Raw genomic sequence first — 26,192 nt, forward strand, 5'->3', positions numbered from 1 at the left:
CAGAAGCACGTCTGCTCCCTGGAGTCGAGAAGACCGCCCTCCATCCTCACAAAACCACAAGGGCAGAAGGGCAGTCAGAGGCCAGGACAGCCTCCCGAGCCCACACCATCTTGCCTCTGCGTCACTGACCCCCCAGGGCAGCCGACCCTGCCCAAGGCTCCTGCCCACCGCAGGAAACCACTGCTCCCAGAGCGCGGCAGGAGAGGAGCTGACAGACATCACTTCACACCACCACCCAGGGCTGCAGGCACGCGGGGGACAGGGCCCAGCCACCACCGGACCTACAGGAGCACCCACAAGCCTGCCCAACCTCGCCAGACATAAGCACACGTTCCTGGCAATTCAGCTGCCGTGGGCATCTCCCTCCATGAAGCCACAGGTGCCGGACCCCATCCCAGCACAAGGATCCACCCAGTGAGGACAGAGTCCCAGCCGCCACGGCAGCTGGGAGCTCCCACCAGGGGACGTGCACTCCTAGGCACCGTCACCACCACCTCCACGAGACACAGCTCTGTAACGATCGCCCCACAGAATCCGTGGCCAGTGACACCTGCAGTGAGGCCACACACACATGCTCGCATCCAAGTCACAAGGGCCCCAGCATCTGCCCCGGTGGTGGGACCGGGGAGAGCGCAGAATCAGAACACCTGGGAACTCACAAACACCATGAGACCGCAAGTGCACAGCAAGCTGCTGTGGCACCAGCCTCCTGATGTGAGCACGCACTCCCGGCAGGGACGTCTGCGGCCGAGGCTCAGCCGTCAGCGCGGGTGCTCCCTCCCAAGCACACACACCACACCGGGCAGAGGGGCCCTCCAGCCACAGGGACGAGCTGATGCCACTGCCATCACCACCGGGACAGAAGCCCCGAAAGCAAGAGGTTTGAGATGATTAAAACTTTTTAGAGGCCGTTTGGTCATTCTTGAGATCAAAGAGAAACCTTTATTTTCAACAAAACTGCCTAGAAGAGAAGGTTCATTGATCCACCAGGAAAGAATCTCTCACCACAACCAGCACCAAAATATATATTTAAAAAATTAAAAAACACACAGCCCCACCCCTCAGGCACACATCTCCCCAAAAGCCACACAACCCAGACGGAAAGGGAAAACAAATCAAACTCAATGCCCTCACACAAGAAAAAAGTCTGTGAATTAGGATTTACAAATTTATAGTCTCCCCCTATGGAAAAAGAAAAACAAAAAACCAAGGGGTAAGAAACAACTTCTGCACCGAGGCCTGGCGAGTCTTAGGAGATCCGAGAAAACGTACGCTCTGCCTACAAGCTAACAGAAAGCAGAATAACGATCAGTGCTTTTGCAGATTCGAGCGGGAGGCCTCCGTTTCACAGTACTCCCTCCTGACCGAGCACTCGGCCGGTGCGGTCCCTCGGGAGCCGGTGGCAGGCGCGCCCCGCCGCCCGTCCGCGCCTTCAGAACACGCCCTGCCAGCAGCGTCTGCATCGCCCTTCCCACGAGACAGTGCCATTCGCTGCAAGTTCTCCAGCGCTGAAAAGGGCCACTTTTCCCTTTGGAAAGGATGCCAGGTCAAAAAAAAAAGAAAGAAAGAAAGAAAGAAAAAGAAAGAAAGGGAGGGAAGGGGCAGAGTTCTCTACTGCAGTACAAACGTCTCAGTCACAGATGGCTGCTCCGAGGAGTCCGGGCCGTGGGAGCACGGGGCCACTGGCGCACTCTACTTGGGCTCCTCGATCACACCTTTGCTGAGGTCTGTCATTTTGGGATATTTGACTTTCTTCTGGTCCAGCTCATTCTGAGCCCAAAGGAGGAGTTTCAGTAATTTTGCCAGCTTGGGCGTTGACTCACGATTTTCATAATCTAGGACAGCCTGGTTAACCTCGCTCCACACCTAGAAAATAAACACATCCCGTAAAACCACCACACGCGCAGAGCACCAGCGAGAGGCTGCTACCACGTGCTTTTTATACTTCCTGGAAGCCGTTCTTACAGGCCGAGCTCGTTACTTATTTAAGCGAACGCGAAGGCCGTCACCAGGAGACATGCCGGCAGATGTGAAACCACATTCCTCGCCCAGAAGGAGCGCGTGGTGCGGTTGGCACCCATCACATCTGGCCTGGGAGAGACGCTTAAACTGACTGAGCCACCCGGGTGGCACCTATTTCTAAGTCTCCGAACAAAGAGAAAGATTGTGATAAAGGAGAAGCTAACAAAGACGTCTGAAAATTGTATGATCAGTCACAACGCTCCGTTCCGGGCCTCGCACAAAGACCCCACATCAGGGAAGGATCGCTGCCGCTGCCACTGTGCGTCACCCGCCCGGAGGTGGCCGCTGTGGTCTCTGAGCCCCACCCCGAAGGCCCGCAGGGGGGACGGAGGACGCCTCGGTGGGCTTACCTTCTGCCTCTGCATCATATGAAGCAGGTCTCCAAACGGCGACTCCTCGGGGTTATCGAAGGCCAGCAGGGCCAGCGTGCGCTCCATCTCTGTCAAGCACTCCCTGCTCTCCTCGCCCTGCTCCGCCAGCTGGGTCTGCGCGAACTCCAGCGCTGCCTCGGTCTCCCGCTGGCGGATCAGCTCTATGAGGTGCTGTTGCTGGTCACCGGCAAAGGCACACAGGCTTACACACCACGTCCAGCAGCGCGGCGCAAGTTTCTAATCAAAGGTCACCTTAGAGGACAACCTCCTAGCATCCCTGAGTTACTTGAATAGCGTTTTTTAAAATTTTATGTATTTCAGAGAGAGACGGAAAACACCCAAGCGGGCTAGGGGAGGGGGGCAGAGGGAGAGGACGAGAGAAGCAAGCGGAGCCCGACCTTACAACCTTGGGATCATGACCCGAGCCTTAACCAAGGGTTGGGTGCCTCAGTGACGCAAGCACCCAGGTGCCCCTGAATTAGCATTTTTAAAGCAAACATCTTCTGAAATGCAAAAAACCACAGCTACCTGAAACCCCTTCCCCACGCAAACGGACATGTACTGTAGGAATGCAACTTAGCCCCGTGACTTCTGAAACAGCCGCACGCAGCTCACGGCACGCCCGCGCGCAGCCGGCAGCTCACCTGCAGGTGAAAGTACAGGTACCGGTTCGTGTCCAGCAGCTCGGGGTGGAGGCTATTGATCAGTGCGATGGCCTCCTGGATCTGGCCTTTCAGGATCATCTCACGGATCTTGATCCGCTCGTCCAGTGTTTCTAGGTCCACGCTAGGTTCAATCCCGGATTCCATTCGAAACTTCTCCGCAGCTTCCTTAAAGCCCTCTGGAAACGACAACCATCGTCAGTGCTCAAAAGCCACCGGGACACGGATGCAAAGCATTTTTAACCCCAGAAAGCCCACTCACCTCCAATAACCTTCAACATGACCCGCACTCTCTTAGGGATTTGATATTGACATCTCTGTCACCTACCAGTTACGCCCCATAGAGAAAATGAAAAGAATGAGTTTCACTCCTTCCCATCCCACCCAAAACACCTCTCACCCACCAGCCGGGGTGAAAACGAATGCCACGAAGCCCGGTACATTGTGGGCTCCTTAAAGAGGGCTGCGGCCCAGGCCCAGGCCCAGAGGCAGGGAAGGTAGAGGTCTGTCCCAGGCATGTGTCCCCCAGGCACATCCGGACACAATGGCTTGCCTTCACAGATGACAGGGACCTGGTCACCCCTGCCTCTCGGGAGACCATACTTCTCCTCAACACCCAAGCAGCGCGTGTGCTGTCCCCCCACCCCACCTGGCCAGCAATAGGCAGACACTTCCTCGTCGCCTTTCCAATGACGGCCGATGAATTTGGGGAAGGGGAGTGTCGTGAACAACGGGAAGGAGACTCATACCTGTTTGAAACAACTAGATTTCCTGATCGGGCACAGAATTACCCTTTTCCTTCCCAGTATCAAGGAGGACTGTTAGTTACAGACCCCGTTTGTTCGTTTCTGTAGGCTTCTACCTTTCCCCCTTCCTCTTTTGAGTTAGGCGCACCTTCTAGAGACAGTGACTTATCAGACTGGCGCGAAGAGATCAGTTACCTGGGACTTTCAACGAACTTCAGAACGTTCTTACTTATCTCGCTTAACGTAAACACGTCACCGGTCAAGAAACAGGTTTTCGCCTTAGAGCTCAGACACCCAGAGTAACAATCTCCTCTCCAGAAGACCTCATCTTTACTACACCGATCTGCGAATTTGCTAATCAGCCTGGTGTTTTTTCATAACGTGCAAACAAGCTAACTTCACCAAGGAACGTCGGCGGTACAGCTCTGACCGTGGGCACGTCCACCAGGCAGCACCCCGCTGCAGGCCGTTACCTGTCACCAGGTAGTTCATGATGAGGCGGTTCATGTCCGCGCGCTGCACGTGCAAGTTATTGAGTTTCTCCAGCCACTCGTCTTTCGAGATTTCGTCAGGCTTCTCTGTGTAACTCATTCCGACGTGTTTCTACAAGAAAAAATATTTTCAAGACCAGTGAAGACGCTGGGAATGAGAGACACAGGACGGGAAACACACTCAGCGGCACTGCCGTCGGGCTAGACGTGACAGAGGGCGGCTACACTTGTGAGCACGGCACAACCAGACAGCTGTCAAGTCCCAACACAGCGCGCAGGAAACAAACCTAACACTGGTCTCCGCCATACTTCGGTTACAAAAAAAATTCTTAAGAATTCTACGACAACTGTGATCGTTTCAGAGATAAACACAGCTACATGGTGTGAAGTGACAGAGAGTGGGCAGATTTAAATCTGGAGGACAGCAAGTGCAAAGGGCCTGATGCCCAAAGGCAGTGGGGGGACCCGAGAGAAGGCTGGGATGTTAGGAGATAGGATGTGGGCAAGGAAGGGCCAAGAGCCTCTGAACTGCCAGGTCAAGAAGTGGAGCGTGTCATACTAAGGCCTTAGAGACTCGGGAATTTAGATCAATTCTCTTCCAGGCAGAGGGCAGCGAGGGCCGGGAGTGAAGGAAGCGTGCCCCCTGCCACAGTGCCCACGAGAAGTCCGCTGCCAGACGCTCGCTGGACCGACCAACACGGAGGAGTGCGACAGAGACACAGAGCTCCCTCGAGGTCTCCGACGCTGCCGTCAGGGCAGACAGGAACCGCAGACGTATCTGGCCCTTCTGCAGAGCTGCTCACAGGCCAACAATCCCACCACAAGACTGAGACCCCCAAGGCTCCCCACTGAGCACCAGACACACACAAACCCACTCAAAGGACAACTGCTCAGAAAGGCAGAAACATGGGAGCCCCCCACCCCGCTGTTCATTCGGTAGCAGCACGGACAGACAGACAGTGGTTCACAGAACCACAGCCCCAGGCCCCGAACCCTTAGGCAGGTATGTTCCAGAATTAAAAATCTTGCAGGCAGTATAGAGCCTGTTGGCACAACTCACCTACGTCACAGGACACTCACACTGCAGTCTGGGGCGGCACCCCACGCTAAGGACTACTTCTTTGGGGACGGGTCTGAACACCCACACTGAGTGAAACGCAAGTTATTAAAACTTGCACCAACTCAGATTTTTTGCCATCCAATAGTTCAAAAAAATAAAACACAAAAAAACTTCTGGTTTTCAGAGCTATCTGGATATCAGGATTGCTGAGAAAGGGTTATGATCGTGTGGTCCCGTAAGAAAACTGACTAGAACAGTTACAGCAGAAACACAGCCACACGAGTGACTCTCGCCAGCCAGCTGGGGAGGCACGGGCGTTGTGGCAGAGCTTGCAAACAGCCCCCCTGCAGGAAACGCGAGTGTGCAGTGTTTGCTTGTTTCAGCGGCGGCTACCGTGGGAGGGCAGGGTGGACAGGTGCCCCGGGAGCCAGCAGGGCTCTCAAGACGGTGGTGAGCCATCCGGTCCGCCATCGGGTCCTCCACAAGCAGCCTGTAGTGTGGATGCGGCTCCAGGCAACGGAGTCCACGCTGAACTGAGAACTTCAGCAGTGGAAGCCGGGTGGCCAGCACGCAGCCACCAGTGAGAGCTGAGCCAGGAACGTCAGAGCCACAGCGGGCGACAGCCTTGGCGGACCGCGTGCACAGGATTAAAACACACTCACACACTCACACACAAAACAGCAGCCCCTGAGCCGGCCGGAGCTTTCAGGCCTGAGACCTGGGAGGACAGGACAAGGCCACAGCCGCGGAGGCCGGTCGGAGGAGAGAACAGGTTCGAGCGGTGGGACGAGTCTGGGCCGACTCTCCGACGCGCAGCCGGGACGCCCCGCAGGCCCCTCCGCCGCAGGCCCGGCTCGGCGCTGGGAGCGCGCATGAGGAAGGCCCCCTCCGAACAAGGATGCTGAGGGCCAGGAGCCGGCCAAGGACCGCGCAGGGGAGAGCCGGCTGGGGAAGCACCGGCCCAAGACCGAGTCCTGCAGCGCCCGGAACAAGGCCGCGTCTCCGGGCAAGCACGGACCTCGCTCGGGCCGCACGCCACTTCCCCGACGAGCCCCGGCCTCCCACCACCGCACCGGGAAGCTGCCGGCAGCGCGAGCCGCTCTGCGTAGCGCACCGAGAGCGCAGCAGGCGGGCAGCCCACGGGCCCCGTCGCCTCCTCACCCGGCCGGCGAACGCTCCGCCGCGCGTGTCCCAGACGCCGTTCTCTCCCCGGGCGCGCCGGCGCGGCGTTTCGCGGCAGGACCGGCGTTCCAGAGCGCGGCCAGCCCGGCACGTCGGAGCCCTCGCCTGGCGCGCTCTGCCCTGAGGAGCAAACACCGGATTACGGAGCGGCCTCCGCCCCCGGGACACCAGGGGCGGCTGGACGTGCAGCGCGCAGGGCCGCGGCGCGCCGCCCGCTCGGACCTCGGAGCCGGCAGAGCCCCGGCGCCGGCCCCTCCGCCGCCCCCGGCCCGCGCTCCGCCCCGCGCTCCTCCCCGGTCCCCGCCGAGCCCCCGCCCAGCCGCGCCCCGGCCAGCCGCGCTCCCGCGGGGAAGCCCGGCCCAGCCGCCTGCGTCCGCCGCAGCCATCTTACCGTGCGGATCCCGCCTCCCGCGCTGCGCAGTCTACGCGGCCGCTCGGGGGGCCGGGCCGAGCCGGGGGTGGCGGTGAGGCGCCGAAGACGGGAGCGGAGGCGGGAGCCGCGGCGGAGGCGGGGGCGGAGGCAGGGAACGCGAGGGCAGACGCACCGACGGCCGCCCCTCCAGGCACCTCCGGCGAGATCGCGAGAGCGCAGGCTCACGATCCCGCAGCCAATCAGAAGCTCCCGCGGGGGGGGCGGGGCGCGGCCGCCGCCCGGAAGCGCGGGACTCCGGCTTCCGTCCTTGCGCAGAACTCCGCTCGCGGCGCCCTCGCTGTACGGGTTGGCGCGAGAGTCAAAAGGCGTCGGCCGACCCTGGACAAGATGGCCGCCGTCGAAGTGTCGTTGTGGGGGAACTTCGCGCCGCGATGGCGACATCTAGACTGAGTCGGAGGCCAAGGTCCCCGCTTCCTTTCCGTCATTTGTGTGAGCTCGGAGGGCAGGGGGCGGGGGGCGGGCGCCGGTGCCGCGCGCCGCCCCGAGGTGGGGGGGCCCTCCCCGCTGGGCGCCTGCCTTCGCGCGGGCCTGGGAGGAGGCGGCCGAGCGCGCCCGGCGGGAGTCTCCGCGCTGTCGGTTGAGGCGGGCTGCGGGGGTCGCCCGCCCGGGGAAGCAGCGCCCGGCGCTTCACTAGTGGACAGAGACGGGCCTGCCCTCGGGGGGCGGCGCGGGGGTCCGCCGGCCGCGCGAGGTCGGGGCGGGGCTGCGGGCGCGCGTGCGGCCGGGCCGGGTCGGGCCGGGGGCAGGCGTGCGGCGGGGCCGGAGCTCCCGGGCTGCCGGAGCCGGGCGTCGGGGGTGGAGGCCGACGTCATCCTCGGCTAGAAGCCGGGGCTCGCCGGGGTTGTGCGGTCGCTCCCGCGGGTGGCGGGTCGGTCTGACCGCGGCGCCTGCTGTGGCTGCTGCCCGGGCGACGGCCGACCTACGGGCCCGAAGTTCCGACGCGAACCCAGGACGCGCGGGCGCTGCGTGTCGGTGGCGGGGCCGTCCGTGCCGTGCGGCTGTCCGGCGGAGTGCGCGGGGGGCCGAGGGCCTTCGAGGCAGAGCGCCGCGCCCTCCGGAGACGGACTGCTCCGCCCGAAGAAGCATCCCGCGCCTTCTCCCGGGGTCGCGGGCGCACGGCCCCTCCCGCCGCGGCCACCGGGTCCCCAGCCGCGCAGCCCCCACGTCCCCCCGTCCTAGGTGGACGCCCGCGGCGTCCAGCGTGGGCAGCTCTGCCCCGACACTGAGGCCACCCTCTGCTTTGGGAGTGCGTCTGCCGGGGTCCTGCGCCGCGCTCTCCTGAAGCCCTCCCAGCGGCAGGGTGACCTCGTCTTCGGGGACCCCCTGGCGGCCCGGTCCGGGCGAGCACGGCCGGAAAGCTCCCCACGCCAGCCCCTTCCCCGCCGGCCCCTGCGGTCCTGGCGAGCGGAGGGGCTTCCCCGTCTCCCTGGGGTCTCCCTGGGGTCGGCGGCCCGGCAGGGTGGGGAGGTGTTCCCGAGCAGGGCGAACGCGTGCCCCCGCGTCCTCTGCCGTGTGTAGCGGGTCTCGCCGCGGTTGTGCTCACTGAGGCCTGATAACGGGTCAGCTCGGCGCAGACGTGGCAGCTTCCCGAGCGCCGAAAGCTCTGAGACATTTGTTGAGGACGGAAGGAGCCAGCGAGCGATGCTGACGCCGACCTTCCCGACCAGCGCTGCCAGCACGGCCCGACCTGCCCTGCGGAGAGAACAGTGGCGGTCCTCCGGGAAGGAGCTCCGGGACTGGATGGGCCTGGCTCACCCCTTGACGGTGGTGACACCCGCAGAGGAAGAGCCATCGGCGGGGCAGTGGGCCGGAAGGGGGCGGAGAGACGGGGCATCGGTGGTTCCCGCCGGTCGTGGTGAGAGCTGAAGGGGGAGACAGGCCTGCAGGTGAAGCTTCTGCCGGGGCAGCCGGGGACCCCTGAGAGATGTGTTTAGAGAAGGCCCTAGAGAGGAGGAGCGGCGAAGTCCAGGATCCAGAAGGATGGCAGCAGATGGCTGTTACCCGGAGAGCCTGTCCGCTAAGGCGGCAAAGAGGCTTGACAGGGCCGGGGCTGAGGCGGGCTCTGGGGAAGCCCTGGGGTGGGCAGTTTGAGACGACGCAGACAGCAGCAGAGCGCTCGCTGAGAGCGGCAAGGCCGTCCGCTGGTCCTCCTGCACAGGCGTGGTCATAGAGCAAGGAGCTCAGGGACGCGGCGGGAAGGGAGGACGTCAGATGGCAGGGGTCCAGAGGTGACTAGGGTGAGGGGGACACAGACGTGCGTTGAACACGTTCAGAAGCAGCATGTGTGGGAGCAGGCCGCAGGTGACATCGATCCCGAGAAACGAATTAATTTAAATTAACTAATTTAAAACTAAATTAACTTTCGCTAAAGCAAAAGAATCTGGTGGCTGAAGGGAGGATCTCCAAGCTTCCAGCGGGTGTGTGTGGGTTTACAGGGTGGGACCAGCACTGAACAGGGGACACCGGGGAAGGTCTTGACGGGAGGAGACGCTCAGAAGTCAGGAGCTCATTTTGCACACGTTTTCAGTGCATTTGAGGCATCGGGTGGAGGAGTTAGGGGAACACGTGAGTGGATGGATCCAGGTCTGGGCACAGGTAAAGGTCAGCACAGCCAGGAGGGAGCTCCCGTGTGGAGAGTGCGGAAGGCAGACAGAGGCCAGCCTGGGCCAGGGCCCTGAACCCCCCATGCCGCTGAGAGTCTGGGGGTGTGGGGTGGCACGAAGGACATGGGCCACTCTGATCACCGCCTGGGGCAGCCACCGGGTGGATAGGAAAGAGGCAGGGCTGTGGAAGGGGAGCTGCCAGGTGGCCAGAGCCTCCACTCTTCTCCAGGTCGGGGCGGAGAGTTTCGTTTTCATAGATGAGCGGTTCCGCACAGGGTAGTGTTAAAAGTTTGCTAGTTTTAAAAGAGCTTTAAAGCATTTTTTAAAAGGGGAAAGTATTTTGGGAATGAAACACACAGTGCTGCGTGTACTCAAATCCTAGACTGCTCGGGAAGCCGGCCGCGGCTGTGTCTCCCAGAACAGCAGCTCCCACGGCTGCTTTTATCTTGTTCTCAAAACCTGAAAGCATGAAATCAGGCCCGTATGTACTGGAGACCCTGCTTTCAAGAGATTTGGCTAAAACAGACCTAGTTCTTCAGGATAACGCATAAACTGATCCGTTAGTGCTGCCCAGGGTCATTGCCACCCAAGGCAGTTCACCAGCCTTAGCTCCGCTTCCTCGTGCGGGTGTCGAGAGTCAGGAGGAGCGCTCGACTGTTCATTCCGCGGCACACATTCGGGTGCTGGGTGGCTCAGCTGAGTTCCAAGACCCGGGCAAGCACGTTTCACGGGGTTTTGATGTGCCCCTGCCCCCCGCCTGATTGTATTTCTGAGGCTGTACCATCGAATCAGAAAGCACCGGCTCGAAGTTTCCTCGTGTGCATAAAAGCCAGCGCAGGTACCTCCTGGGGTAACCTGACCGGCGTACAGCGTGGTGTTTCCGTGGGGCGTGGGGGCCGCCCGGCTCGCCGCTGCCCGCAGCTGAGCCCCGTGGGGGTGCCGGTCCTGCGCCGTCTCGGCCGGATTTGACTGCTCCCTTCAGACCTGGCGGGCCAGAGGCTGGCACACACGAGTTAGCCTTTGTCTTTTCAGTGAAAGCGAAAGCACGGAGCTAGCGCACGCGCACACGCGCACACTGTCTCCCGTGCACACTTCTGTCGGCGCGTGCCCAGATTCCCGCCGCCTCCTCCGCAAACCCAGCCGTGTGATCGTGACCAGGTGCCTGATTGCGTGGCGGAAGTGTTGACGAGATTTTCCCAATTGATACCCACATTTGCTCTTTTTAGAAACGTGTGAAATACTGGTTTTTGGTTTTTTTGACTTTAAAATTCTCTTATATTCTTCAAATGCCTGCTTTCTGTTGGAATGAGAGGAACTTCTCGTATGTCTGACAGACTCGTCGCACACATTTTCATTTCTCTGTACCTCCGTGGAAGGCAGCATCCTGGCCTCCCGCCTCCCTGGACAGATTGGGGGTGTCGCTTCTCCTGCATCTCTTGCATTTTAGCCGCCGTGTGTTTGACTTGGAACTCAGAAAGAGTCATGGTGTCGAAAGGGTAGCGCGTGTGTACTCATGTTGTCCGAGTCCGGAATAAAGCTCTCTGGGTGCGCTCTGGAACCTCCGGGGCTGAGTCTCTGATCCTCGTCGGCACTTCCCGCAGACGTCCGTGCTGGCCTTCAGCACTCTGGCCCCACGAGCCCCCCGGTCGGTATTTCTGTTCTGCACCAATCCAGAAGGCCACTGTTTGACCTGAGTCTCAGTGGTCTCTCTCACTTTTTAAGTACTTTAATTTTGGAAACGATTTTTTTCTATTATAGCCTGTACACCTGTAGGCAGAGCCCTGCTCCTGAGGGCCCCCAGGCAGCAGACTGGCGCCCTGAGATTTACTGCTGTGGTGAGCAGCCTCTCACCTCAGGGGGCCCCTCCTCCTCTGTTACACTCCGTGTGTGAGGAGCCCTGTAAGCCTACGTGGGCACAACCGCTTTACTCCCACACCGCGTTTCTGTCGAACTCTTGCGACAGGCACTGCCTTGTCTGCCGTTTTTACTGGATGAATTGCTTTAGAGACTTAGGTGAAAGCAACCAGAAAGGAAACACAGTTCTCATGCTTCACGCTCATTAAAACACTGGTTTCTTCTGAAGTCGACTTATTTTTCCCTGAACTCACAGCGCGATGCCGTTGTGAAAGGAGTAAGTGGGCACTGTGGAGTGTGAACCCAACACTACTCGCAGCCGTTTCTCCACGTGAGCACCTCTGGACACGGGCAGGAGGACAGAGGAGAGCACGTCTGCATCGCCTGGTCACATATACACCTCTTCGTACCTTGATTAAGATACTGCCCCAAGTCCCTGTCCTTGTCCCCTCACCCCACAAGCACCCACGTGATGCTGCCCCTGCCTCCCCCGGAGTTCCAGCCTCACCTTGCTCGGCCATTGATGCTGGGTTTGCTTCCTTTAAAGACCCTGCGCGGGGTTCCCGTTCATATTTCTGACCTCGGAGGCCTCCTGTAATCCTCCCCTCCCACAGCAAATGAGCCCTGTGGGCCGGCCCCGGGTCACACTGCTTGTCCCAGCTGCCGTCCCCTTACACCTGCCTGGCCTCTAAACTCCCCGCTCCCCGTATCCGGGGACAGACTTGAAGACATGGTCGGGATGTTAGAGTGGACACCCTAGCCCTGCCAGTTTCCAGGCCGGTGGTCCTAACGGAACCACAGCAGCAGAAACGAGCTGCGTTGTAGTCCTCGGGAGGAAGCCGACCGGCTCTGCCGGAAACGAGCAGGTCTGGGGAGCCCCGGAGGGGAGCCCTGGAGGTGTTCATTGGAAGGACGGCGGCCCGCGATCGGGAGGCCCCTGCAGGGTCCGCCTCGCCGCTCTGACAAGAGCCGCGGGCCGCGCTGGCGGGAGGCCGTGGAGTCGCCTACGTCATGGGGGCTACGGCCCGCAGCCAAGGAGATCCTGCCCTCGGGGCAGAGGCGTGCGATGCGCACTGTGCCCCGCGGTCCATCTGTGGCGTGTCTGGGGACTGGCCGGGGCCGGCGCACCGAGTGAAGAACATCCAGGTGGAGGGCTGTGACCCTCGGCCAGACCCCCTTTTCCCTTTCTGGGCAGTGACCGTCCCCCTTTTCCTCGCAGGCCCTGCGGGGCGGTCGTGCGTGCGGGGACGAGAGGCGGGGGGCCGGCGTGCTGCGCTCCGAGTCCGGCAGAAACTTGAGAGCGCGGCTGGTGGCCGAGGAGCGCCGTCCCTGCCCCGCCGCCACAAAGCCGGCCCAGGCCGCGGGGCGCTCCCCGGGAGGGCGGGTCGGCCTGCGGCTCACCGCGGCCTGGGATCCGCAGAGCGCAGGCGCGCGGGCGGGGCGGGGGGCCTCCTCCCTCCGCGCGGGGGCGCTGCTCAGGGCGCGGCCGGCCCTTCTAGCCCCGAGTCTCGGTGACCGGCGCCGACCCCGCCCGCCCGCCCACTCCGCGGAGCTCCGAGGAAATGGCTGCGGGACCCCAGAGGCCTGCGACCCGCGCGGTGAGTGGTGGCGTCCCGGCCGCCGGGCGGTGGGCAGGGGCGGCCGCCGTGGGGCCGCACTCGGGGGCGGGCGGGGGTCGGCGGCGGTGGTGCGGGAGTCCGGCCCGCCGAGAGCCGCGGCGTCCGCGCAGGTCCGCGCTGCGCTCCCGCCGAGGAGAGAAGATGGCGGCGGCCGCAGGGAGGGCGGGAGGGCGGGGAGGAGGAAGGGGAGCGCGCGGGGAGGGCTCTCCGCTCCCGGCGACCCCGAGGCCCCTGCGGCGCGAGGAGGGTGCGGGCCCCGCGCACTGGCGGGAGTGGGGGGCGCGCGGCGGCGGCGCCGGAGGCGGGGCCGCTCGGGGGGAGGGAAACGGCTTCTTCCGCGAAGTTCGGAGTCCGGCTGGCGTAGGCGCCGATGGTTCGCTTCCCAGATCGCGGGCGTGGCCGGAGTGACTCCCCGGAGTTCCGGTTCCCGCCGCGGTCCGCTCCTGCCGGCGTCTGGAGGCCGTGGGGTGCCGTCCGGGGGCGCGGCGGTCGGTCCGGAAGCGGATGCGTGTGCGGGGCCGCTGGGCGGCGGGGGACGTCGCGCGGATGCGGGACAGTGGGTGCTGCGGCGGGCGGGGAGGCTGTCGGAGGACGGGCGCGGCCTCGCGGCACGGTGCCGGCGTCGGGTTTCTGTGTGGGGGCCGCGGGGCGCACGCCGGCCCCATTGTGTCGCAGCTGGTCATCTCGGAGGTAGGAGGGGCCGGCGTGGAGCGTCCCAGGGAGGCGCGCCCCCGTGGCCCCTCTGTGTCCCGTGCGGTGGGCGCCAGGACCCCGCCAGTGCTCTCCGTCCGCTGCCCCCGGTCTCCCAGCCGCGTACCCCTGCGCCGCGCTCCCGGCCAGGCTTCTTCTGGGCCTCCGCGTCCCCGAGGTGGAGCCGCCAGAGCGCGGCCGCCTGTGCGGGGCCACGTGCAGACTTCGCGGCCCCACTCGCGTCTCCGCGGATGGACCGAGGCCTTCGGGTCCCTCTTCGCTGCCCCGCAGTGCCGGTGGGCCGCGCAGCTCGGGACCAGGTGTTGGGCTGCGAATCTGGCTCCTCAGTGAGGAGCTTGAGGTGGGCCCCGGGGGTCAGAGACGCCCGCGAGTTCAGGTGAAGACAGCGCCGGAGTCGCCCGCAGGCCGCGGACGCTGGCACCCGCGTCCTCTGCCGCGGAAGGAAGGAGACGCGAGCCTGGTGCACCCGCGCTGGGGCCGGTTCCGACCTCCCGGGAACCGAAGCGCGGGACGGGGCTTGCTGCTGGGTGGGCTGTCGGGCCCCGGCCCAGACGCACGTGCCGCAGCCTACAGAGCCGCGGGGCCCGGCCGAGACCCGCTGCCGGGAGAAGTGCCGGAGCCGTGCGCCTGGAGGAGCTGAGGCCGGCGACCTTCACAGGGCTCCGCGGGTGCACCGGGTAGATGCTCGCCCCCCGCCACCCCACCCCCGTGTGCTAAGCCCCTGGCTGTGGCGGCGACCTGGACCTGAAAGGCCTCCGCTGTCCTGGAGACAGGTGCAGCGGGGCCTTGCGAGGACATCCGGCTCCTTCATTGGAATCTGGGGCTGGCGTAGGTTCGGGCATCTCGGTAGGACCAGGCCACGGTGTCGCTGCTTTAAACAGCAGCACGACGTCTCGGTAGTATCCCGGATGCGCCCGGCGGAGGCCCGCTGCGAGACCTCATGCCAGATGTGTGTTCTAGGCACCTCCTTGGTCCTGGTCTTGCCGGCACGACCAGCGAATTAGGTGTCGTGGGGAGCCTTACTGCCGCGTTTCCACCGAGAGCTGTCCCTCGTCAGCATGCGCCTAATTCGTGTTACTTCCCGCAGCTGGGTTCTGTCCGATGGGAGGAACGTGCGGTCGCTCTGCTCCGTGCGGCGCGGGTTCCCACGGGGACGGGTCTCCTGTCCTCTGCTGCCGCGGGCGTGCCTGCGTGGGCACCACGGTGGCTCTCTGAGGAAACGCTTCTTGTCGCTGGGGCTCGGTGGGGCTTGGAGGTCGGTGCCTTCAGGGTTTCGGGAGGGGCTGGAGCTTCCAGATGTTGCTGTTGACGCGGCGAGCCCTTCTCCCACAGGGGAGCGGCTCAGGAGAGGCCGGGGCCAGAGCGGCTCAGGGACCGGCTCCCTCCGCGGCGTGGGGTCCGTTTGCACGTGTGCACGGTTCTGTTTTCGCTGACGTGGTGCATTTTCTTTTGCGCGCTCCTCCAGGGATCTGGGTGGAGAGCGGAGGTGGGACGTGTTCGCGGGATCCACCAGATCGCTGTCGTCCTTGGGTCCCCGCAGTGCGCGCGGTCTCGTCGGGGCCTGGTTCTTTCGTGCCCGGTGGGCTCCGGCGGCCCGTTACGAAGGGTGTTTTCTTAAATGGAGTTCCTCGCCGGGGTGTCTACTTACTTACGTGGCGGGGCCCCATAGAGTGGCTGTCGGGTCCTCGCGCCTTCGTAGCTAGCGTCACGGGATGGGAGCGGACTCCGTGAGGAGGACCGTGCATTACAGCGGATGGAAACGCGCTGCTGGGAAAGGGTCTGCATCGGACTCACTTGCTGTAGGTGCTCACGGCGCTGGAGAAGGGTTCCTCTCACTTACGCCGGTTTTGTTACGTGAGTGCTGGTCCTCAGGGCCTGTTGTTGCGCCGCGTTGAACTGGTCGTCGTCGGCGTCTTAGGATTCTTGGGCTGTGGCTGTAAAACGTGCTCAGTCAGGGGCGGTTTCCCCGTGTGTTCCTCGTGACCAGGTGCGTCTTCGGGGATCCGGCTCCGATGCTGTGGCTTTGTTTTCCACATGCTGATGCGGACTCGTAGATGGTGTTTAATTCACCTTTGTGAGAAACGGAATGAGCACCCCCCCCCAGCGTAAAGATGGCTTTACCGTGTGTTGGGTCACAAATACACTCACGGAAAACTAAAGTAATAGAAGAAAAGCAGCAGAAACACCAGAAACGGCCCCATTCCGAAGCCACGTTACAGCTGCTCCCCCATGCGTGAACGTGGGTGGGTGGCTGTGGCAGGATGTGTTCAGGGAGTGTGGGCACCGCACAGGGCTGCCTTGTCACCCGTGCTCTTCACTCGCACGGGACTCTGTCCGTGCCTCTGTGGCTCGTCACCTTCTAATTGCGCTCTTAAAGTATTCCGTCATGTGGATGTTTCTTGATTGTGTTCCCCCGAAACTGTCCTGGTGATGGACATTGGCTTGTGTCCCTTTGTTTAAAAAAAACATGTATACGCGTGGCTGGGAGCACCCCCATAAACACGCCTGCCCTTACCCGGTTCTCGGAGGCAGGTCATGCCTGGTCGGTGGGAACAGGAATGTTGCCTGCTCTGCCCCTGGCCAAGTACACAGGGGATCTTGGTGAATGCTTGTCAGATAGACCCTCGTAAGGGGGCCCGTCTCCCCAAAGGCCCACCAACACGGATGCTGTCGTTTTAAGAGATGACACCTACTGCTTACCGCCTGCCTGCCCTGTGCACGCGCTGACGGCCGCGCGGCACAGTGTCGTCTCACGTGGCCTCTTCGGAAGTTGTGTGCTCGTGGTAGTCCGTGTCTCCCGGGCAGGAAAGCGCGGCCAGAGGGAAGCCCGCCGGTTCAGGTGGAAGCCCAGGGCGTCCTGCCGTGAAGCCCGTGCTCTCGTCATCTTCTGCCCCACTGCCCCCCAGAGCCTCCCGATGTCAGTCTGCTTATGAGCCCTACCCCACTTGTGCCTGGGGTGGGGGCACTGCCGGCTGCTGTGGGCAGGACTGCGGCGGCCCGTCAGCTGCCCCGGCACCCCAGGGAGGTTAGCAGGGCTACGTGGACCCTGGTTGTGGACTCCCCAGCTTTGTTAGACTGTGGTCAGGCAGGCTTCCTTTCCGCAGCGTGGGTCCTGTAGCACTAAGAGACCCTTTCTCTGCCCTTCCCGTGCGTGCAGCAGTGAGAGTCGAAGTGCAGTCCCGCTGTCAGATTGGGAGTCTGGAAACGGATACAGAACGTCCTCTGACCCTGTAACTTCTCCATTTCACCTTGGACCTTGTCCACGACCCCCCCCCGCCAAGAGCAGAACTAGGTCTTGAGCTCTGCTCGTCTCAGGGAAAGAAAGGAAGACCCCAAGTGAATCGCAGTGGCTTCCTGACGTGAGGTCCCCAGTGGTGATTCTCGTCGTTTGGCCTGTGGCGTGCGGTTCTGACAGTGCCACTTGGGAAGCAGGTGCTTGGGACGCAAGGCGTCTGCGTCTTCTCCAGACCGCGCTGTCTCCGGATCCAGGCGACAGCCACCGTGCGAGGCTGCATTTCATCGTTGGAAACAAGCGCCTTCTCCATAATCACTTGAAGCTGGTCGAGGCAGGGCAGGGGCGGGGTGTGGAGGTGCTGCTGCCGTCTCGGTCTTACCGACTGGGAGGGCCTGGACGGCTCTGGCCTTCGGAGAGCAGTCCTGTAAGGTTACCGCAGAGCTCGAGCGGCTCCCACCCTGCGGTCACTGGGATGCCGCAGACCGCTTGTTTCTGTCCTCACGTCTGGGGGTATTTACTGGGCTGGGCGTGGAAAGACGCACGTAAACTTACTCGCTTTTAAGTAGTAAAACTTCATGCGTTAACGTGAATGACGTTGTACACAGAAACTGTCCTCTAAGACAGAAACAGTGAGAGAGGTAGCATTGTTTTGTTTTAATCTCTGACTTCTGGCTCGGTTGACAACAGCTGGATTCTCCGGTCGGCGCACGGAGGCAGACAGGGGTAACGTCACTGTCGTTCGGCTTCTGGAAAGCTCTGCCGCACGCGCCTGTAAGTGCCAGTGAGAGAGGGTACATCTTTTGTGTTTGTGCCGGTAATTTGACCTCAGGGACCTCCCGAAAGGCCTGTGGACCTCATTTTGGGAACTTCAACTCAAATTGTGATTAGAGTTGCTCCTGCTAAGAAAAGAGAACTTCGCAGGAGTTGTCTCTAAACTTGAACACCTGCAGAGCTGGGTTACTTGTAGGAAGATAGACCCCGTCTTCGGTTTTTTTAATTGATTCAGCTGTGTGTTTGCTTTTTGCAAAGAGCATGAAATAAGGACGATTTGTCGTTCCAATGCACACCTCATTCCAGTAGACCGTCTGCAAGGAAGCAAGAGACCCAGGGCATGGCCAGGGTGCTGGCTGGGTGGTAGGGCCCTGAGACCTCTTTTGGCCTTAGGTCATGTGGCATGTAAGCAGCCCTTGCGTTGATTGTAGGATGTCCTTTCGTGATACACAGCCTTTCGCTGGGGCCTGCCTTCCTGCTGCAGGGAAGATGGGGGTGAAGATGGCCTATACTGACTGTGGAATGACCCGGCCTCCCGTGGCGTGAACCCAGGAAACCACAACAGGGTGTGGGGTCCTGTAGCAGTGCCTCCGTTAGTGCTGGAAGGGAGTGCCAGCGACCCACTTGGACTGCTGTGGGTATAAAAGGAGTCGGGCGGCCAGTTGGGCAGGGGTCTTTCCTGGAAGATCAGGGTTCTGAACAGCTACAGGACCTGGAAACTCATTCTGAGGGGAAACAGCCCCCAAAGTGCTGAGTGGGGACGACTGGCACTTGAATGTCATACTGTCCTGGGAAATGACTGACAGTGCCCTCATCCCATCCATGAGCATACACACCCCTGTTCCTCCTCCTCTCTGTCGGGGAAGGAGGGGAGGAGACTCTGGGAACCCGTCCTGGTATCATTCTTCAGTGTTTTGCAGTAGCTGGACTTGTCCCATAGAGCGGATTTTCTAATGACCCTGTATAGTTCAAGGGATCCCAAGAGCGAGGCGGTGGCCTTGTCTCAGGAGCACCAGTCCCCCGAGGCGTAGGGTTCCTGTAGTTCCTTGCAGTGTTCAAGACCATGTCTTTGTGCAGAGACAAAAGGGGAGCTGGCTCTGTTTGCTTGGGCCGCTTTAACAAAAGACCATGGGCTGGGGGCTGATCGAAAACCCACGTACCGGGACGCCTGGGTGACTCAGTGGGTTAAGCCGCTGGGTTCGGCTCAGGTCATGATCCCAGGGTCCTGGGATCAAGTCCCGCATAAGGCTCCTTGCTCAGCAGGGAGCCTGCTTCTTTGTGTACTCGTGCACGCGCGCTCTCTCTCTGACAAATAAAATCTTCAACAAAAAAAAAATCTCATCAGGAAACTAAAAAAGAAGGAAAGAAGGAAAACCCATGTATTTCTTACAGCTCTGGGGGCCCACAGTCAGGGTGCTGGCGTGGTCAGGTCCTGGCAAGGTGTCTTCAGGGTTGCAGGGGGGAGGAGAGCTCTCAGGGCTCTTTTTAAGGGCACTGACACCATTCATGAGCTCTGACGTGATGACCTAAGCACCTCCCAAAAGGGCCCATCTCCTGGTAGTGCCATCACTTTGGCACTGGGTTTCAGCATGAATTTCAGGGGCCTGGGGCACACAGGGCAGACCATGGCCAGCGCCTGTCCAAGGTAGCAGTTGGGAGACCGCACCATGAAACAGAACAGTGAAAGCCTCCTTTCCTGCTCCCTGACCTTGGTAGCTGTAACGGGGCTGTCCCAGTAACCGACGTCCATGTAGAGCTGCCCACCGAGGTCACGAGCCTGTGTTCTGCAGTGGAAACTGCTCAGAGACAGGCCGGGGCCCCTTGCTCACCCGTGCCGAGCCGGCGTCCCAGCCTCCAGCGGGGCCTGGCTGGGCGCTAGTCCCTAAGAGGCTCTCGGGTAGCACCTGTGGCTTTTTGTCCGCGTACGTGTGAGTGCAGGGTACTAAGAAATTCTAAACCGGCTTGTTTCTAGGTTTCTCTGTATATCGTCTCCTGAGAAGCTTACTGTGCTGGGGATACCGTCACCTCATTGCAACAACTGTAATAATGACCATGTTTCTCGGGAGCAGCGGAACTCTGAATTAGCTATAAAAGCTCTAAATGTAACACAGTCAAGTCCAGTTTTGTGTAGAGGTTCAAACAAATGGAAACTGGATTTCTTCGTTTACTTTGTGGGCCCAAACCTCTCCTGTCCGGGCTCAGCGCAGGTGGGTGTTTGCTGCCGCAGACCTCCAGGGCACAGGGGGAGAGGGAGAGCCTCCCGCCCCCGTCCTCCCGTTCCGCGGCCGATGCTTTCGGGCCGCAGTGTCGGGCGGAGCTGCGGGCGGGTGCTGGTGGGCGGCGATTCTAGTGCTGGGGCCTGAGCAGAATCTTCCGCGGGCCGCCTGCCTCCTTCAGTAGTTTGAAGAATTTCGCTTCTTGGCCACCTTCGTCACCCGCAGGGGAGGGTTAGTTGGGGGTGCGCGACCTTCAGTACAAAACAGAAACTTGGGCATGGCCTGGCATTTCAGAACCTCCGTTAACAGAGGCAGGAATAGGGAGGCTGCGCGGCGACACGCACGTGGCATCTGGTGGCGGGTCAGAATTGTTCCTGGACACTGGCGGGCGGGGGAGGTTCCGAGAGACCATGTTGGGTCCCCGGTGGGACGGCCACGCACTTGCGTGTTTCCTTCTTGGGAGGGGCCCCGGCTGTGTTGTCCTGGTTGTCCTGCCTGCAGACGGGAGCTTCCTTGCGGTGGCCGGCCTGGCGTCTTGGAGAAGCTGCTCTGGGGTCTGCACGACCGCCGTCGCTTCTGGAGCTGCGCCTTCAGCTTTACAAGAAGGGTTTAAAGTCGCGCATCACTGACGCGTAACAACTGTGGAGCTTTTGTTTTTAAGAGACCACATCTGGCAGCTTAATATTTTGAAAAGTTGGAGACTCTGAAGGGAGAATTTAGTGGTTTTAGAGCAATTCTGTGGAAGGAGATGCTCAGTCCCTTCTGATACTGAAGCACAGAGATGGGCTGTTGCTTTGCGCGTCTCCGGGGTGTGCTTAACTAGTGCAGGTGTGACGCGCGCGTCTCAGTGTGTCCCCGGGATGCCCGGGGCTGGCACCGCTGGCACGGTGGCAGCAGCCCACGGAAGCCAGTCCAGACAGCGGCGTTCCCCTGTGCAGCGTGCTGTGTGCTGCTGAGCCCCAGTTGGTCGTGGAAAATGTGCTGTTTGCCGTTTGCCCCGAGCGTGTCCTTGGAGAGGCAGCAAGGGCTGTTAGCTCGGTTGCGCCCACCACTCGGGCCTGTCCCGTCGCTCCAGGTTCCCTGTACCCAACGGGCAAGAATGTGCAAAACCCTCCTGTACCCAGAGCAGGCGGGCCCGCCGGAGGAGGCCTGTGCCGGCCCGGCCGCCCCCTGTGGGCCAGCCCTCATGCTGGGGAGCGTGCACAGGCCCACGCTCCCTTCAGACCCAGGACTGGGCATTTTCTCGGAGACGATGACCTGAGTCTCCAGGAAGCAGCGGACGATACTTGTTGGACGATACTTGTTGCTCGTGGTAAGATTCGAGCTTTCAAGTGAAAATTACAGTTTTGAAAATCTCCTGCCCGCCCATCAGGAGCTTGATGGCTTCCCAGTCATTAACAACGTTAGAGGGACACCCTGGGGGCTCTGGCTCAGGTCATGACCCTGCTTCGCTCCCTCTGGCCCTCCCCCGCCAAGCTCTCATTTGGTCTCTCTCTCAAACAAATAAAACCTTGGGAAAAGGACAAAGAAAAGGACATTTGGGGAGGGGGTGGTGGCGTTAACGGTGTCTTTGTTGCGGTGACGTGTGCCGCGCGGACCCGTGTCACTCAGAGACGCGCCCACCACGCGGGCCCCGGGTTGCGAGTGTGTGCGGTCCCGGCGGGCAGCGCGGAGGCGCGGGCAGCTTGCGGCCAGGGTCGGGTCTTGGGCCCCCGCATGGCGGCTCTCGTGAAGTTGGTCGAATTTTGGCCCCACGTCCAAGAACACCCACAGTTACCTGAAAACGTCCTCAGCTGTAGTCTTGGGAAAACCCCCGGTCGGTCCCACACGAACAGACGCTTTTTGGAGCCCCCGCTTCTAAGGGTGCAGCGGAGCCCAGAGAGCAGAAGCTGTGAAAAGCTGCGCATTCCAGATGGTTTCCCGGCCGCGGTGGCCACTGCTCGTGCTGGGAGCGGCCCGGCCTGGCGTGTGGCGGCCAGAGGCGGGAGCTTCCCCAGCGGGCCGGCTCGGGCTCCGGCTCCGCCACCCCCGGGGACCGGCTGCCGCCCTGACGGAGCGCAGGACAGCTCTCCATTCTGTCGGCGCATTCCGTGTGCACCGCCTGTTCTCTTCCCAGCGGCAGGGACGGCCGCCTTCCTCTCCGCTGCCCGGGACGGCGCTTCTTACCCTGGTGTGACGCGGTCCCTGAGCACACCCTCCCTGCCCCGCTGGGTGCTGCGACCCCGGCCTGCTTGTGTCGGGCTCGGCGTGGGCTTCTGTTGTTCTGTCTTGATATACACGCTTTTGTTGGAATTGCTGAAGCTTTTATTAGAATTTCTACATTGAAGAAATTATCAAAATGTCGATTTTCTGAAGATAAGTGAATCAGATGATCTAAAGTGATTTGATCTATTTTGAAATCCCACTCACAGAAATAACAAAACTTCCCATTTTCCTTTTTTAATTCATGATTCGGAACTCAAACCCAGAAATGTGTTTATTTCTCAGATAAATGTGTATTTAAATTTTTCGTTCCTAAGTTCTTTGTTTTATTAACGCGCAGCGTTATGAAATACAGAAGTAAAGTTTATTTTAGCTTCTCCTGGGAAGGAAAGGCATCTGAGCATTGAAGCCTTGATTTGAAATGCATTTACCACATTTGAGAGATTTGATGGTCGGGGTGGTGGATTTGGTTAGCGGAATGGGCACTGTCTCTTTAAGAGGAGATGCCTTGGAATGTTTGTCTTTGTTCTGGGGTCCCTAAGGAGACCACAACTAGCTGTACCCACCTGGAGGCAGGAAGGCAAGAGCGGTGGAGGGGAGGGCTCGCTGGGAGAGGGGTTGGGAGCGACCCTGGGGGCCAGAGTGTGACGTGTGTGAGAAGAGCAGTATTGAGGACCCGTCCAGGAGCAGAGGCCTGTTGGGTGCACGTTCCAACTAGGCATGAGCTTTTGCAGGACTATAATTGAGAACTTTTTTACATGCACGTAGATGAAATGTGGCACGTCAACATTAAGTAATTACGAGTCTCCTAAAGCCTTTCTTGGGCTTTTAACTAAATGATGGCGTATCTCCAGTGTTAAGATCTGTAAGTACTTCTGCCGTGGACCATTTTGTTCAGCCTTTTTGTGTTTCTCTGTGTTTGGCTTTATCAAGCCGAGCCCATCTCAGAAGTGGGACCATACTTGGAGAGCAGCTGGTAATCCGTGCCTGGTTTTGAAGCGGCCGTGCTGCTGGGGCAGCTGCGCTGTCCACGGCGGCTTTCTCCCCGCCACCCCCGGGGACCGGCCAGCGCCTGGTGCCCTCCGTGACCGGCGTCGCCACGTTCCGTCCCGGTGCGGTCGCATGTCTTCCTTCTGCACAAGTCCTTAAAGAAGAGGACTGTGTTCTTGCCTTTTCTCCTTTTTCTCTTTTTCTCCCCCACCCCACCTCCCTGAGTGGGTCGCAGGTGATGACATACGTTCAGATAATCGATTACTTGGGAAGTTTGATTCCTTTTTTTTTTTTAGTGTTAACAGTTACTTGAATCTATAAATAATTTTCTTATTTTCTTTCAGGCACGTTCTCCGTGGGAACAGTCTTGAGATGATCTTTACTGTTCCCTGTGGCCAGTGACGGACAGCGGCAGTGTCGGAGGCCGGGCTGTGCCTGTGGAGCAGGCGATCCCGTCCGTCAGGCGATCCATCCATCAGGCGATCCCGTCCGTCAGGCGTTCGGACCTCTGGAGAGGGCGTCGGAGTGTCCGGGGTCGGGGCAGGTAACACAGCACTGGTGGCAGCATCAGTGACACGGTTTTCTCTTAATGGGTTTGAAGTCGTGTGTCCTCTTTCTGAAGTGCCATTTTTCGTGAAGAAGCACACGGTCTGACGTTCGCACGTGGTGTGACGTAGCACGTTTAGCCCTGAGGCGTAGGCGAGTGTTGCGCCGCGTGCTGAGAACTTTTACTCAGGGCACTCTTTCACTTTTCCACTGGCTTTTTGTTGGTGCGAGTACTTGACGTTTTAGGCTCTCTTCGGTGACTGGTGTGTCTGTTGAGGAGAGTTTTTCCCACGCAAAATCTCAGGACCAGAAAAGTGGTGTGGTCCTTGCTGGCGCACCTGCGGGTGTCACAGCCGCTCCCAGAAGCTTCCGAGAGGCCTGGGAGCGTGCCGGCCAGGTTCGAGAGTGGAGGGTGGGTAGAGCCAGCAGGAAACGGGGAGTAAAAGAAAAAACAAAAAACAAATCTGGTGCGTGTGGTTTTGAGTTTTGTGTATTTTGTATTTTTGAAGGTTTTCATCCCAGCACAGTCCTTCCCCTGCGACGGAATGTGGCGTAAAGGCTGAGTCAGCGTTAGTGTTCGATGCGAGTGAAGCCTGGCTAGCCTAGAGAACCGTTTTCAAGGTATATACTGTCTTTTTCAGGTGTCCTCAAGAGTGCAGTGCTTTAGTAGTGTGTCAGCGAGAAAGGATGTTTGCACAGAAAGCTCTTCCCCGTGTCATTTTCTAAAGTGGCCAAGTTACTGTTGCTGCATGACAGCCAACCCGGAGTCCGGGCTCGGGAGTCTGGGCAGGCCTTAGCCTCGCGACCCTTATCTCCACCGGGGGCCTGTGGTTGGGGGGGACACACTGGCACTTGGGCCGCAGTAGGCCTGGGGTGCCCTTCTCTCTAGCAGGGTGGTTGGGCCACTTACACAGCAGCTCAGGGCCCCGCGGCCTGGGACAGAAGCAGCCAGTCCTCTCGCACACTGGGCCTCGAGCCAGCCTGGCTCTCCGTCCTCTGTGCCAGGGTGTTGGGGGGCGGGGACGGGTGCGAGGCGCCTCCAAGCACTGCAGCCCTGCTCCGCTCACGCCCTCACAGCGCCCAGCTGAGTGCTGGGGGGACGGGCTTGAGTCGCTGGCTGCGGTTGTGTGCTGAGCTCTAGAGGCGTGACTGTTGACTTCTGTCCGGGGTCCCCCCAGATCTTCTCTCGCGCTGCCTCTCAGGAGACCCTGATCGAGAGAACTTGTCTGAATCGACACCTTCGCTTTGTGTCAGCAGAAGGCGGTGGTCTGACGCGCGGCTGCGCTCCTTCCGCGTGACTCCAAGGCCCTTTGTGTTCGCGGCTCAGGGGCTTGCTCTTTGCCAAGAAATGTCGCCCCGTTAACGTGGCTCGTGGCTTGGTTCCCTTTCACTGCTAGGTATGGATGAGAAGAGGGATCCGAGCAATGAGGAGGTGCCCAAGGCCATCAAACCCACCAGCAAAGAGTTCAGGAAAACGTGGGGCTTTCGAAGGACCACCATTGCCAAGCGAGAGGGCGCTGGGGATGCCGACTTAGACGCCCCGGAGCCGCAGCCCCAGCAGCAGCAGAGCCTGTCCTTGCGACGGAGCGGGAGGCAGCCGAAGCGCACGGAGCGGGTGGAAGAGTTTCTCACGACGGTCCGGCGCAGGGGGAGGAAGAATGCGCCCGTCTCCCTCGAGGATTCCAGTGAACCAGCGTCTTGTCCCGTCACAGATGTGGAGACGGCGTCTGAAGGGAGCGTGGAGAGCACCTCTGAGGGGAAGGGCGGGCCCCCGTCGGGCTCTGCGGGTGGCAAGGAGCGACCGGCCGCCTCCGTGAAGGCCCCAGGAGGTGAGGACGAGGACGACACCTCTGACAGCGACAGTGACGGGCTGACTCTGAAGGAACTTCAGAACCGCCTGCGTAGACAGCGGGAACAAGAAGCGGCCGACAGGCCCCCCAAGAGCCGCCTGAGGAAGAAGCGCCGGGAGCAGGATCCCACGCGGACCGTGGACGCGGAGGCGGGCAGCGCCGCAGACAGCGTGCTGCCCCGCCAGCAAGAGCCCGAGGCTGAGCAGGGCGCGGCGTCCCGGGCTGAGAGGGACGGCGGGGACAGGGAGCCGGAAGAGAAGGCAGCTCAGGGAGCCGAAGGTGGAGACCCCAGGGACATGGGCAGGCAGAAGCCCGAGTGTGAGGCCTATGAGCCCAACGCTCTGTACTGCATCTGTCGTCAGCCGCACAACAACAGGTAGGCCACGGTACGGGGGTGCGCTGGGGGCCCCAGCGTCCGGAGAGCTCCAGGGCGTGAAAACAGCAAGGGAGGGTTCTGTGCATTTTGAGGGGACACCTTCCAGAGCTGGGCTGCACGAGCGACTCACTCGGGAAAGGATGAACGAGGCATGGGGGGGCGGAGCCACCGAAGGGGAGGGATTTTCTGTAGCCACACAAGGGCCCCCACTGCCGCTGTGTGGTGGGGAGGACGATGAGGCCATACAGACTC

General features: G+C 60.8%; 2 protein-coding genes across 4 annotated transcripts in view; one reads left to right on the forward strand and one right to left on the reverse strand.

Annotated features, from left to right (window-relative positions):
- Nucleotides 1-1,599: 1,599 nt before the first annotated feature.
- On the reverse strand, nt 1,600-7,061 carry GID8 (GID complex subunit 8 homolog). 3 transcript variants are annotated; one of them, XM_032878830.1, is made up of 6 exons: nt 6,926-7,061; nt 6,514-6,654; nt 4,275-4,404; nt 3,038-3,234; nt 2,373-2,570; nt 1,600-1,866 (listed from the first exon to the last, which is right to left on the reverse strand). In XM_032878830.1, the coding sequence occupies exons 3-6, from the start codon at nt 4,390-4,392 to the stop codon at nt 1,693-1,695; spliced, it is 687 nt and encodes a 228-aa protein (XP_032734721.1). In that variant the 5' UTR covers nt 4,393-4,404; nt 6,514-6,654; nt 6,926-7,061; the 3' UTR covers nt 1,600-1,692. The 3 variants fall into 3 exon arrangements, with proteins under 3 accessions (XP_032734721.1, XP_032734722.1, XP_032734720.1); XM_032878831.1 differs by lacking the exon at nt 6,514-6,654 and having other exon boundaries at nt 6,926-7,058; XM_032878829.1 differs by lacking the exons at nt 6,514-6,654; nt 6,926-7,061 and adding an exon at nt 5,353-5,430.
- A 16,589-nt stretch (nt 7,062-23,650) lies between these two features.
- DIDO1 (death inducer-obliterator 1) overlaps nt 23,651-26,192 on the forward strand; it is a 31,385-nt gene continuing 28,843 nt past the window's right edge. The window contains exons 1-3 of the mRNA XM_032878827.1: nt 23,651-23,712; nt 24,224-24,335; nt 25,112-25,940. Of these exons, the coding sequence (XP_032734718.1) occupies nt 25,114-25,940 (827 nt within the window). The 5' untranslated portion in view covers nt 23,651-23,712; nt 24,224-24,335; nt 25,112-25,113. The remainder of the gene's footprint in view (nt 23,713-24,223; nt 24,336-25,111; nt 25,941-26,192) is intronic.

This window comes from Lontra canadensis, unplaced genomic scaffold (assembly GCF_010015895.1).
Source record: "Lontra canadensis isolate GAN:19392208 unplaced genomic scaffold, GSC_riverotter_1.0 scaffold65, whole genome shotgun sequence".
NCBI lineage: Eukaryota > Metazoa > Chordata > Mammalia > Carnivora > Mustelidae > Lontra > Lontra canadensis.